Here is a 14,759-nt window from a genome sequence, read left to right on the forward strand (position 1 = left end):
TCAAGGGGACACCGTGAGGATAGATTTTCACTGAGGGAAGTTATATCTAAAAAGCCCTCAACAGAACATGTAGCTACTAGAGTTGGTCTGTTACCGCTCAATATCTTATGTTCAGAAAGGGAGGTGGTGTGGAGCTTTGGATTCAACAAATTTAATACAATGACCTCCACCAGCTTCAGTCATGTGGAGGTTTTTAAAACATGTCACAGACGTTTACAAGAAGATGAAGAAGAGTAGCAACAATTGCTCATGTCATTGTTACAAATAGTGATTATTCTTTATTAGGCTGGTTTGAAATCCACGAACAGGTGTTTTTTTGGTTGGGTAGAACAGGAAATCAGTGTTAACACACCACATGATGAAGAAGAGCCCCCGCTGTACGGTTTCCTCTGCTTCGTGATCTCAATAGGGCATACAAGTCGCCATCTGCTACACTATAAATATCCTGTATACGCTTGCTCTCCGTAAGAGGCCGTATATATATATATATATATATATATATATGTACACGCACACGCACACACACACACATGTCCTTATCCCTCAGCATATGATTATTTCAGTGGATCTTGATACCAGAAGTCATGACTGGCTACTGGAAAAAATACAGCTTTGGAAGTAAATGATCACACTAAATATTTGACTTTGACTCAATTTAATAGATTTATTCAGTTTAACTGAAAAAAAGAAGTTCAACCATAAACACAAATTAGAAAGTTTGGTTTAACTTAAAAAACTAATTCTCTAATTTTCAGTTACTGGAGTGAGAAAAAAAATGTTGAAAAAACAACAGCTTTGTTTGACTTTTTTCAGCGTTTGTTTGGGGTAATAAAAGGATGAAATATGTTTTAGTCAATGGGAAAGTTTGATATTTACCCCTTGGAGGTAAGTACAAACATAAACAAATGACTGTTTTTTATAAATAGTAGATCAGGTTAGAAATATGTATAACCTCTGAATGTGCCTGCAGCGGCATGGCTTTAATTCTAGATGCTGAATGTCAGACACCAGAAATTGATTCTGATACTGAAATGTGTGTGAAGCAAACTTTAGTTCTTTAACTTTATTTACGTTTTCAATCTAAATTCCCAGGAGTTTGCTGCATTCCCACAAGCATTCGAGCCTGCCATATAATCAGCCAACAAAAGCATCTAAGCACCTTTCGGTGGATGTATGATCCGCGCTGAGACCGAAAACAGCCACCAGGTGTTTACACTTGTCTTGCAGGAAACCAATTTGACTTTCCCAACATAAGCTCGACTTTCTCTCAGGGGCAAACCCATAACAAATGGACAGACACACATGCCTCCACAAGTTTTCCTGCTCTTGCACGTTGCCGCTGGTATTTTCAGTTCATGTGGTGTGAGCTACATCATGTGAGGCCTCTTTACCCAGATTGCTGCTATGATTTTATTGCAGTCTTGATTAGCCACATGTGACTAACTGCAAACCCCTGCTGGCAACGGGTGAGCAGTTGGCAGAAAGCAGAGGTCCTCCAGAGCTCTGAATTGTAACGAGATTCAACCTCGCGGGTTCACGAGGCAAGAGCCGTTCGGCGGGGATTTGATTCTTCTGGCTGTGTGGAGCAAAGTTGGCCCAACTCACTTCATTTCACACATTAACTGTTGTGTTTGCGTAGAAGAGAGACATTTTCATTCTGCAGGCGGTCTCCACTACCTCACAGAAGAAAAATGCTAACCCCGCTTCACTTCCCACGGAAAAACCAGCCAAGTTGACTCGGTGAGAGAGGGAAAATATTGGGGTCTTTTAAATGCAAAAATTCCAAGGGGGGGAAATGGAAATATGACCATTTTCCTGACATGAAAAGCAGAGCACATCAAGACTCAATCATGACATTCTCAAGAATAGGTTGGACCACGTTCCCTTTCCTCCCTTGGACTATTTTTCCAGGGGATGGGGGGAAAGAAATGGAAAGAGAGAGCGTTATGATTTGTATCGTGATGGATGCCAACACAAATTGGGTAGCCATTTTTGCTCTCTCTGTTAAAGGGGCTGCTGCATAGAAAGACCCATTATGCATTTACCACATCAAAGGACCATTCAAATTCCTATCATACACACTTCAGAGTGGTGGAGCCAGTGAAAAGAGGGAGAGCAAAATTAAAACAACCTTTTAAAACAATAAAATGGGGGTGGTGCATTTGCAGGAATCAAAGTGAGTAGAGGGGCTGCGATGCTTGAGAGCTCTTGTGTGGTCCCAGCTTCTCTCTCTCTCTCTCTCTCTCTCTCTCTCTCTCTCTCTGTCTCACTCTCTCTCTCTCTCTCCTGGCTCTTCCTCCTTCTCTCACATTTTCTCTTCCCTCTTTTGTGGCTCTAAGCCTATGAGCTGGCATTGGCCCTTCCTTACAACACACCCAGTGGGGCTTTAAAAAGGCAGGGCCGGAGGTCTCAGCAGCCACACACACTCCCTGCCTGTGCCTCTGTGTTTTGGTCTTGGTGTGCTGCTCTGAAAGCCGGCAGTGTCAACCTCCCCAGCCTCCAGGTCGCTCGGATTAGAGATGCAGACGCCACATTGCGGGGCCCCCAATCTCCTGTGCATCCTTGTGGGCCCCTTACTCCTGGCTGTGGGCCTGGCTGCTATGGAGAGCCAAGGTGAGGAGTTCTTATTGCTACCTGCGGTTGGGATATTAGTAGCACTTTGTGGGCAGACAAATGGACACGCAGGGTAACTCTTGCAGGTAACCTCGACCTGGGAAAGGGTGAGTGTGTGAGGACAGATTGTGCTTGAGAACTTGGTTCATGAGCACAAACAGGTGTGTAGGTGTAATGGAGAGTCTGTGTTGATGTAGATGCACAAAAGCGTGTGTGAGTATATTTTTTGTCCGTCTACCTGTTTATGTAAACTGTGGGATGGACTGTTTGACTTTCCGTTGTTTTGGGCGTCCCTATTTGACTTCCTGCACTGTGAGGCTCTCACAGAGAATGGACAGACAGAAAACAGAGCGTCTTCCTGGCTGTTTTTGTCTTTTTGACCCCTCTTGAAAAACCTCTTCTCCTCTCTAACCTACGGCCAAATATAATTAAAAGTGTCAGAAAACAACAGAGGGGAGGCATGATTGTGCAGGCACCTACAGGCACACTTGAAGCCTCTCTGCACTGGAGCTTTACTCTCACACATACTAAACAGTCAATATCAAACGCACAGCCGAAATCTCTGCGATCTGCTCATATCCATCCTCACTCTCCCATACCCACTCTCAGTCTATGTGTGTGTTTCCACGGAGCAGCGCTGCACGAACTTGAGAAGGAACCAGCCTACTGGGATGCTCAGGCCAGAGAAACACTGGATGCTGCGCTGAAACTCCGCCCCCGGGATCACCAGGCCAAGAACATCATCCTGTTCCTCGGCGACGGTAGGTCACGCTGTCATTACTGAGTCTATTCCGGCAAACATTCAATATTGACTTCATTGTGAAGTTTGAAGAGGAGAAGCCCCCTCTCTCAGCCTCTATGACAAATATATGCCCAATATGCAATGCAAGGCAATGCTCGAGTGTGTTCAGTTGCAGTATGTTTGCAGTATGTAGATCAGTGAGGGCTGATGAGCCTGTGGTTGTAATAAACCTCTGGACAGCTTTAGTCATTTGTTCAAACGCTTAAAATTGATTACGTGGGCTTGACAGTGAGTCAGAAGCAGAAAGGCAGAAAGTCGTGTGCCATTAATCTCTGAGACAGGAGGAGTTCACATCTCATTCCCTGCAAAGGCTGCTTTGTTTTCTCTACTGCTCAGTAGTTCTGCTTGACTAAACGGGTCAAATTATGAAAAGTGATGTGAAACAGGATGCATGTAGGGACTAACCCCCAGAGAATTAGCACCTTTAACTTTCTCCTGGCTCTACAGAGCACTTATGTGTGTTTCAGTTCATTTCAACTAGCTGGCCACATATCTCCCTCAGGCGTTGGTGGAGACCGAAACTGAGCCAGAGAACGAATATTAAACTTAATATTCATCAGGTGGCCAGAAACAAAACTCCTGTTGCAAGGCTTTGAATGTCACCTTTGATTTTTTTTTTTTATGACGACTTGTTGAACTTTGTGTTGTGTTTTTTAGAAGCTCTGGAGGTGGAATAACACCTCAAGGTGCTTTCTTGGAAACAAACTGAAGCTATGTTTCCATTTGCTGCTGCTTAACCAGAATGCATTGTGTGTATCCTTGAGGTCTAACACGTGTTGACTTGTTTCTTCCACACAAAACAGTTGCGAAACTTTTTATTTTTTCTACATTTTATATTGTGCATTGCTTACATCCAATTTTTTACAGTCTTCTTGTTCTCTACTTTTGCTGCTACCACTACTCATAAAACCACTGCTCCACACATGACTAGTGGTTAAATACTTTGAGCCTTTGAGGTGCCAATCCCAATTAACGCAAGGTGTGGCTGCCACCCTGAAGATTCACTTCTCACAGGCCACATGTATCCTCCTTTAGCAGTGCAGCGTGACTGTACTTTCAACCAGAGGGATGGCTATTGCCAGTCGGGGAAATTTTCCATCTGGATTGGATTTGATTGGCAAGTTTTTCACATTAATTGTCACTTGTGTAGTATATTTACAGCTGCTGAGGCATGACAGTCATTTTTGTAAGGGGAGCTGCTTAAAGGCGCAGAGACTAAGAGTGTTTTTCCTGTTAACGACTCAGATATCTGCTTTAAATCAGACCTACTGAGTCACACTTCTGGGTGGTCGAGGCTGAGCTTTCTTTGTGCATCACTCCAGCAATGCCCTGCCCAGAACATGTTCTCAGTTTTATGACCGTGATGTTAAAGGGGGAATTGAGCGCATCACAGTGACACGGCCTTCGTGAAGTATGGTTTTCAAAGTCAGGGGTGCAGTCCAATCAATAGTGGACCACAAGAAGAGAGAAAACAGGTCTGTTAATTACTGTAGAAAAACTCATCAAAAGGCAAATAATGTGTTGTTTTATGCGTCAAATTATGACATAGCTGTGTCTTTATGTTCATTCGTTACATGTTCTATCAATAGTGGTCTGAATACTTGCCTGGACGAGTCAGTGTTGGTCAGTGTGATGATTTTGTTTGAAAATGTGGTTCTCCTTGAAAACCGCTGCCTTAAATGCCCTGTATTTGTGGATTCAGTTGATGGTAATGTCCCTGACATGCTTTGATTTTGTTTGCGTAGAAAATTACCCAATCAAAACGTTTTTCCTCCCCTCTAACAATTATAGTCTGAGCTTTTAAAAACATGCATGTTTTAATATTTCCGGTCAGGATTTTTGAAATGTGCCCAACTGGACAGAGAACAGCGCTCTGGGCTCTGTGGCGTCAGAGCAGCAGAATCTTCACACAACACTCAGAATACTGATATATAAGAGTTTCTTTAATATGTCATTCAATATGTCTGTAGAATGAAAAAGTGAAGCTAAAAAAAAAACTGAAGACAGACCGTATCAGTGAACCTGCACCTGTCAATCATTCTCTCCCAGGGATGGGCGTGTCCACAGTGTCGGCAGCTCGAATCCTGCGAGGTCAGATGGAAGGCAGATCAGGGGAGGAGACGATGCTGGCCATGGACACCTTCCCATACGTGGCCCTGTCGAAGGTGACAACATGACACTGTTGACCAGGACTCCGTCAGTCATTACTCGTCCATGAATTACTGTGAAGTACAACACAGTTTCTAACTTGAGAGAGCCAGCAGGGTTTCATCATGCAGCTGCAGCTGTGTTTTATGAATTATTCCCCTTGGCTCAGAAAGAAGACTGTTTTATTAACAATAATCTCATGTGCCATTCAAAGCTTTACTACTTAAATAGAAAATTTCTTTTCAACCTTTATTTTTTCTTCCACAGTTGGTGCCTTTATTTTATTTTCAATAATTTGGGATATAAATATACATATTGATCAGTTCAGTCAAAGTTCTAAACTTTTATTGTAGCTTTTAATAATGCTAGCTTTTTACAAGACATCTCTTTTCAAACATTATTAAAGCATTAAATTTGTATAATTTGTAAGTCTAATTGTGAAAAGGGACAGTGATAATGGCAATGCAGTAATTTAGCATGTTTCATGAGTGCTTTTTTCAAAATGCTTTCCAGTTACGAAACAGGCCAAAGAAACAAAGTTCCATCTTCTTTATGATGTCTCTGCACTCTACGACCTCTGAAATACTCTGTCTCACACACACACACACACACACACACACACACACACACACACACACACACACACACACACACACACACACACACACACACACACACAGATGCACACCAACACACATGGTCATATTTCCATCACTTTTGGGGACATTACATAGACATATTCATTTCTTGGAGATTTACCCAACCTTAACCTTAACCACTAATCCTAATCCTTACCTTACCTTAAATTTAAACCTGCTAATCTAAGTCTTCACCCTAAAATTTATCCAAAAATTTGGCTCAGTTTCTCCCCATGCGCAAGGCCAGTCCCCACATTGTGACTGTGTTAACAGATTTATGTCCCCATAACGTCAGTAATACTTCCACGCACGCACGCACTCACGCATGCACGCATGCACGCACGCACGCACGCACACACGCACGCACGCACACACACACAACCACACAGACACACAGACAGACACACACTATCAACACTGATATCAGTGGATGCACTCCAAGGATGAGCTCTCTGGTCAGATGCTGTGTGTGTGAGAAAGAGAAAGAGAGTGAGAGAGGGAGACGTACTGCATGAGAATACACTCGAGTATGTTATTCACACATGTGCATGTGTGTGTATGTGCCCGTGGTTACTTGGTAAATCAGTACAGTGTGATCCATGGAGGGGAAAGTTGAAAAAGAGACAGACAGAGATGCTCTGCAGAAGAAGTGCAGAGACAGAAAGCTTAGCATGTGTGTGTCAGTTTTTCACATGCTTTGCTCTCTCAACATGTTGCATCTTGCCCTACCATCCCGCTGTGACTTAAATACTCAAACCTTTGTGTGAAAAGATTTTCAAAGGATTTAGCTCAAATCTGCTCTTTAACTGAAAATGCTGACATTGTGGTAGAAACAGTGGCAACAGATTGTTGTCAGATTAAAGCTGGATTCGGCTTCATGACCTAGTATAATCCCTCAATCGCTGTAATTGTATGTGTGAGCGTGAGTTCAGTGTTTTTGGTGTCTCCATGCTCTCACCTACAGTAGAGAAAGGGAAACACCACTTTAAATATATGTTTGCTTCCTTTCTTGTCTTTAATGGTGTTTGCGTTTCTGCTCCACAGACCTACAGTGTGGATAAGCAGGTAGCAGACAGCGCTAGCACGGCTACAGCCTACCACTGTGGGGTGAAGGCCAACGCTAAGACATTAGGGCTCAGTGCTAACGCAGTGGCCTACGAGTGTAACACCACCTTCGGTAACGAGGTTTATTCGGTTCTTCGCCGTGCTAAAGCACAAGGTAAGGAGCCAAAATGTCTTGGGTGGGTGTGCTGTATAATGGCAAGGTCACCGATTTGAATTACGTTCTTATCTCATGAAATGCAATACCAATACCTTAGATTAAAATACAAGGAATAAAACAATTATCTGATAAACATGTTCCCCGTCGCTTGACTGTCAACAGGTCAATGTTCAGAATACGTCACATAAAGTTACAGATACCCAGATGGCTATTGTACTGTAAATTTTGTATTGTATTAAAAAGTAGCGTTTATTTTGACATTTATTCATGAAGCCATAAAGTTTTCATTATACAAAGTTTCCAGGAGGTAGCATTTTACTGTTCAAGTTAAACTTTGAACGTTTGTGCCAGAAAAGGGGGAGAAAATTGGCATTTTGAATTATTAGCAATTGGGCTGGCAAACGCTGAAAATGAAAATGGAAATAGAAACTATAAAGAGCAGTGATTTCCATTTTTCACTCATTCATTGCTGTAGCCTGTGGTTCCACTTGGTTTCATTACCAGGAAGACTGTGGGACCACTGATGACTGAACCAGTGTCCTGATTTCTTCCTCCAGAGCAAAAATAAACACTGAATAGGCAAACCTCCAACAAGCACAATAAGACCCACTGTCATTTGTTATTGGTTAATTTGCACCACCTGACTGCTTTAACAGTTTTACCTCTGATTTCAGGTAAATCAGTTGGTGTAGTAACCACCACCCGAGTCCAGCATGCCTCCCCGGCCGCTGCTTATGCCCACTCTGTCAGCCGCAGTTGGTACAGTGATGCAGATCTTCCCTCCAGCGCTCACAAACAGGGCTGTGTCGACATTGCAACCCAACTGGTCACAAACGTTGACATTGATGTATGTAAGAACAATTATGTTTGGCATGTTTTTTAATGCCAAAAAGAAAAAGACAACAAGACATTAAGCTCAGTTTAAAAATTGCTGTACCATAATTCAGTGGTTTTCAAAGTGAGGGCCGGGGCACCCTGGGGGGCCGTCAGGGGAGTGCTAGGGGGGCCTCAGAAAATTGGAGGGAAGTTAAGAACAAAAAGCAAAAAAGCAAAACATGTTAGTTGATAATATTTTTATGCTAAACAAATGTAACAATTATTGAATAGTGAACACACACAATTGAGAGAGGTTTGATTTCTTTTGTTCTGTTCTTGTCTATCAACAGTTTATCAAGTTAATTATTCAGTGGGAATATAATACAGTGTTGAAAACATGTTCGTTAATATTCTTATGCTAAACAAATGTAATAATTATTGAATAGTGAATAAAAGTAAGAAAATCATTCTAAAAGTTGATGTTTCTTAACATATTTTGTAGCATTGTCGGTGGGTTTGCAAAGGGGGTCCCCGGCCAGAAGCTAATGCTGTTTGGGGGGCCATGGCATGGAAAAGTTTGGGAACCCCTGCCATTATTCACTGTGCTAATCTTATATGGCTCACTGCACAAGTGAAATAAAGTAGTAGTTTCTTACTTGCGCTGGTTCTATGTGCTTGGATCATTGTTTTGTTCAGATGACAGGGAGCGGTTTAGAAGTAGTTTAAGTACAGTAATATAATTTGCAGTATATTGCTCCGATGTTACCGAGGGGTTTTATTAGAATATGACTTTTTATTTACAAAGTCCAATGAGTGCACAATGACTTTGTTCTGTTTAAATTCTTTTTACAACACTACAAGACTTCTGTAAAATACAGGACTGAGAGGCAAAGTGCAGGGAAGAAGAATCTCAACAAACAGTAGAATTCATGCAAGGTAGAAGAGCAAGACTTGCATTCAGATTTAGTCCAGTTTAATAATATCCATCTCTGAATTCATCACTTTTCATCCCCCTTATATAACACAACTCTTTGGCATGCAGAGGATGCCGTGACAGTCGGTAGCATCCCAGTGATTTTCGTTACATTTTTCATATTGTATGGCACATTTAGTCATGTGGCTCACTATCGTTACACATATTTGTACTTAATTGTTTTACTTTTTACCTGCAACTGCACCAAGAAAACATATTGGACTGCATCCGGTCCAAGTTTGAATAGGATACAGCAACTGCACAGATACATCAATTCTTAATCTATAATGGAGAAACTTCCTGCATTGCACACCTTTTCTGTTACCTGTATCTTTGCATGCTGTAGCCAATTTGGCTGGAAACTTCCACTGCAGGCTGCTCTGAGTGAACAGCCTACCGTTTTTTTCATGGTGCATTCATATGCAGTGGGAAAACTTTGTCCTCCACTAAAACCTGTAGCCTGTTGCATCAGCTGTGTGTATATTCAAACTTAGCCAAGTTATAACACAAACTATTCCTAAGTAGTGATTTATGCATAACTAAAATAAAAGCAGTTGCACCACAGTGAACATAAATCTAAGTAACAGCTAAATAGTTCCTCATGCCCTTAGAGGCAAAAATAGTCACAGAATTACACACATTAATGGTTAAATAGCAGTTTTTATGCCACACAGCATTGTTTTTGTGGCATTTTACAACACAGTAATGCAGTAATGACTTTGTTGGTATAAGATTTCACTATTTGATCTCTGACTGGCCCCTTTCCTTTGTGATGACTTTACACACAAACTAGTTAGGATATCCCACATGTGATCATGGTGCCAACAACAACACTATCTTTTTTCACCAACTACCTTACAGACATGGACATCCAGAAAGGACAATTACTTACTTAGGTCACACCAACGATGCACACACCTAACTTAAACATTTAAAATGCCAGAGACATATGAGTAGACTGCACTGTACTGTACTCTTGCAGTCATTTTCATTTTCCATCTTGACCTTCAGGACACATAGAGCCTCACTGGTTTCAATTGTAGGCATATAATCAAATAATTATTTACACATGAGATGTGAGATGAAGTGGAGCAGCAGGTCTGTAAAAACGCAGAACTCTATTGTTATGGCAATATAATCCTTCAGTATGTTGATCATCATTGGGTTCTAAATGTAATGATTCCACTCTCTCGTTTGTCACTTTCAGGTGATTCTGGGGGGAGGGAGGATGTACATGACACCAAAGGGCACCCCAGACCCCGAGTACCCTACCTCCATCTCTCGCAAGGGGGACCGCAAAGACAAGAGGAACCTCATTGATGTGTGGCTGAAGGCTAAACCAGTAGGATCCATTTAACATTGCTGTTGGATATTGCCATATATTTTAAGATATGAGCCACAGCTTCAAGAGGCCTCTCGTTTGTTTTTCAGAACAAGAAGTCACACTATGTTTGGCACAGGAAGGAGTTTGACGAGATAAATGTTAAAACTACTGATCGGCTCATGGGTGAGTACAGCTACGTGATCAAAGGCAGACATCAGGTTGAACAGATAAGCACACATGAGCTTATTGCAGTCGATAAAACACACACTGGCACCATGCACATGGAACAAAAGACTGAAAAAAATCCACAATACATGACACATGCACAACACATACACTCACACACACACACACACACACACACACACACACACACACACACACACACACACACACACACACACAATTTCAACCTCCGTGTGTTACTCAGGCTTCTTATCTAAATCATGAACCCTTGTCAGTGGCTTTGAGACGAGTCCAGTAAGGTCAGCTTTCATCTTTACAGCCACGCAAAGTAATCATGACGGTGCACTGTAAATTCACAGTTAGCTGGTATTATCAACCCTAACTATGGTCATAAAAACCAAAGGGCATGTTTCTTGCTGTGATGCGTATGACAGTGATGCAGATGCAATAGATTTGTTATCATCTTGCACATTTCTATTGCTTTCATGAGTGTTATAAATGAAATTGTACAATCTGAACTCTACTAATGTTAGTGTCCCTACATTTAAAATAGCAATTTGGTTTTATTCTCAGCATTATCAATATGACCGGTGCATGTTTTTGATCAATCGGATGGATAGAAATAGTAAATGCAGTAGTCTGTTATTCATGGGGGTCAATGGGTTGGAACAAGCTTGGATTGTAACTGAGAACATAGCAAGACAGCTTGATAACAAGGTCCCATATATGTAGTTTACAATTGTTCAGTTCAATGATTTTCCTCCTACCTCTCTCACTTGGCCTTGGCCAAGTTTAAATTTAACTCATCATCACCACCGTAAAGTGCCAAAATCAATTAAAAAAAACAGGAAAATACTCCTTCCCTCTTTTTTTTCGGTGGTACCAGGTCTGTTTGAGCCAAAGGACATGAGATTTGAGGTTTTCCGGAACAGCACACGTGATCCCTCCATTGTGGAGATGACAGAGAAGGCCATACAAATCCTCAGCAAGAATCCTAAAGGCTACTTCCTGTTTGTGGAAGATGAGTATATGAGCAGCTCTCTAACTTAAAATCTCAACAAGCGTGTCATGAAGAATTGTGGTCATGATGGTTGTCTGTACCTTGAGTGACTTTTAAAACCCAATTTTTCAAGAATGCATGGCTGTTAATGTAAAACAGAGATCTTAATTTTTTTTTTTTAATTATGCCTTTAAAATAGATCTATAACACCTATTTTTGAAGGTGTCAAACAGGGATTTTCCTTTAAGCTACTGTTAACATGAGGTGTACTAATCAGTTGTTTTGGACCAGGTCTGATCTGCTTGTTTTTCGCTGTTTTGTTACGAGGGAGAATTGATCACGGCCACCATGACGGCATCGCCAAACTGGCGCTGACAGAAGCTGTGATGTTCGACCGAGCCATTCAGCGTGCTGCACAGCTAACCAGAGAATCCGATACTCTCACTGTGGTCACTGCTGACCACTCCCACGTCTTCACGTTTGGTGGTAACACACCCCGTGGGAATCCCATCTTTGGTATGGTCCAAGGCACAAACACTTGAATTCAGTCTGCATTGAAATTGACATGAAAAGTGTGGAATAACAAAGTGGGTTTCTATTTGAAATTAAACAATACATGGAAGACAATCAAACTAGCCTGGAATGAGTAGGTTTAGGTGTTCACAAATGGAATGAGTCCTTTTTTGTGTCATAAAGTAAATGTGAAATTGTGTTTGTTTTGCCTCTGTGCAAGAAGATACACTGACCAATGTATTATTGCTCAACATCTCCACCTTTATTTGTCATTCAGGTCTGGCACCAAAGAAAGCCGATGACAGAATGCCTTTCACCAGCATCCTCTATGCCAACGGTCCCGGTTATGTCCACATAAATGGAACCAGAGGAAACATCACAATGGTGGATTACTGTAAGCACAAACTAATGTCTTTCAGATGCTGCAGTCATCTGTGCTGATGTGTGTACAGACAGCGTGAACTGATGTGGTTACAGCTGACTCAGGACCGTGTCTTGGAAATCAAGGATGAAATATGATGTTTATAGCATTCACCGTGCTGTCTTCTGTTTTCTTCTCTGCACAGGCCTCACTGTGTACATGTAACTCCACTGAAAAAGCTATTTGTATTTCATTGTGGAACACTTGGCAGCAATGATCCAGTTCCTCCTTCCTCTTGTTCTGCACCATTCGCTTTAGTCATTGCAAGAGTGTGTACACTTGAAGGTGGACATACTTCTATCCAAGGACGGATTGCCTTTAAAACAACACAACAACATTTTTTTTCTTTTGGAATGACCTGGCATACTTAATGTTTTTGGAACCAGTAGTTGTGTCTCAGAAGTGCACTGGTGCCTTAAATGAACATGCAATTACAAGTGAGGGATTCATTTCTAAAACTTTATTAATCCATCTAGAGAAATGTAAAGCGCTGCAAAAGTCAGCATCTATATTCTGATGATGCCAAATCACTTTTGCATCAATCAATCCACATTGCTTTAAATGGACCACTAATCGAGCCTGCAGTTGTTTCACATTATAACAAAAATAGCACTTCAGTATCCGACTTGTTTTCCAGCATTGTATGTTTGTTTTTTGGGGGGAGGAAAAAGTTCTGTCAGTTAACTTCAGGCAGTAAATGCTGTAATTTCATCAAAAGCACTTAAATTCCCATCTGGCTTTTGAAAATGTCGTGATTAAGTTTAATTGGGTAAATTACAGAAGATTTACAAAACACCATTTTATGAGCAAAACCGCCACAAAACATCTATGATGAGGAATGTAATCTTAAAACTATCCAGAGATGTCCTGCGATGTGGATGGTATTTGACCTGACAGGCACAGGGAATCTAGTGTAATCTATTGTAATAAGCGCACTTAACTAATGTCAATGTGTCAAAGGCAGGATATTTAGTTTTTAACTTTCAAAGCTGTGAGCAAATAGTGATATTATAACATTGCGGTAAACAGCCTACAGTACTTGCGGGTGACGTACTGCAAGTGTGGATTAAAGTTAATCTGGATTGACATCATGGTTAATTTATCAGTCTGTCAAAGCATTTGTTCTGACAGTTAACGAGGCAAGCAGAAAATTGCGTGAAATGGTGTTTTGTTACTTGTTTTTCTCCAGACGATGAGGAGTACATGCAACAGGCTGCCGTTCCACTGGATGCTGAGACCCACGGTGGGGAGGATGTGGCCATCTACGCCAAAGGCCCAATGGCTCACCTGTTCCATGGGGTGAAAGAGCAGAACTATGTGGCGCACGTCATGGCCTACGCTGCCTGCTTAGAGCCCTATACGAACTGCCCTCCTCACCCCCACACCCATACCTCAAGTGGGACAGTGAACACACCCTCGAGCCTCCTGTTCGGCCTGCTTGGCTTCCTCTTTTTACTCAGATGACCAACAAACACACACTCGCACATGCAGCAATACAGACACTTAATACTCTACACATACATACAGTACGTGTGCACACATTCACTGTATGCAAACAGGCTGGCAAGTCACAATGCAGGGATAAACATATACAGTACTGTATGTGTTAACAGGAATATTCTCACATACATCCTGATCACACAGTGTACATTCACAAGTGTGGAACCTGGAATGTATGAAAATTGAGGCTTAAACATGCATGTATTAACTCTTATTCACATTCAAACTAACAAACAGGCAGGCATTGCAGGCTAGAACAGACTCATTCAGACACAGGAAGTTTATAGATCATCAGCATTTACATCACGACTGCCAACCTCTACCTGCAACATGACTACTAACTTGCACTAACTAGTTCTTTCATTAGGTAGTTACATCTTGCCTGCTTCTCTGCTAGCACTCTGCTCGTTTATCAGAGCTATCAAATATTTGCAAAGGATCTATAACTTGCTGGTCACTCATTCATCCAGGGCGGTAGCCAGGATAACTTGAAATGAGCAAGCAGGCTGAGGGCTTGCTGTTCAGCTTGTGGACAGAGGACACACGCCTATTGTTGTACATGCTCATCACTGTCCAGATGAAATAAACGACTCTATGGTCGCA

At 41.7% G+C, this 14,759-nt stretch overlaps 1 protein-coding gene across 1 annotated transcript; it reads left to right on the forward strand.

Moving 5' to 3' along the window:
• The first annotated feature begins 2,519 nt into the window (after positions 1 to 2,519).
• alpi.1 (alkaline phosphatase, intestinal, tandem duplicate 1) lies at positions 2,520 to 14,146 on the forward strand. Its single transcript, XM_070960839.1, has 11 exons — positions 2,520 to 2,613; positions 3,249 to 3,374; positions 5,465 to 5,580; positions 7,246 to 7,420; positions 8,098 to 8,270; positions 10,420 to 10,554; positions 10,644 to 10,719; positions 11,609 to 11,743; positions 12,047 to 12,238; positions 12,513 to 12,629; positions 13,846 to 14,146. The coding sequence occupies exons 1-11, from the start codon at positions 2,520 to 2,522 to the stop codon at positions 14,118 to 14,120; spliced, it is 1,614 nt and encodes a 537-aa protein (XP_070816940.1). The 3' UTR covers positions 14,121 to 14,146.
• Positions 14,147 to 14,759: the final 613 nt, after the last annotated feature.

The sequence above is a fragment of the Chaetodon trifascialis genome, chromosome 4 (genome assembly GCF_039877785.1).
Source record: "Chaetodon trifascialis isolate fChaTrf1 chromosome 4, fChaTrf1.hap1, whole genome shotgun sequence".
Taxonomy (NCBI): Eukaryota; Metazoa; Chordata; class Actinopteri; order Chaetodontiformes; family Chaetodontidae; genus Chaetodon; species Chaetodon trifascialis.

What these genes read in the sequence shown, in the direction of transcription:
- alpi.1 (XM_070960839.1), top strand. Translation starts at nt 2,520, where the DNA reads ATGCAGACGCCACATTGCGGGGCCCCCAATCTCCTGTGCATCCTTGTG. An exon ending in CTACTTCCTGTTTGTGGAAG is followed by an intron (nt 11,744 to 12,046) that starts ATGAGTATATGA and finishes CTGTTTTGTTAC; the next exon opens with GAGGGAGAATTGATCACGGC. An exon ending in CCGTGGGAATCCCATCTTTG is followed by an intron (nt 12,239 to 12,512) that starts GTATGGTCCAAG and finishes TTTGTCATTCAG; the next exon opens with GTCTGGCACCAAAGAAAGCC.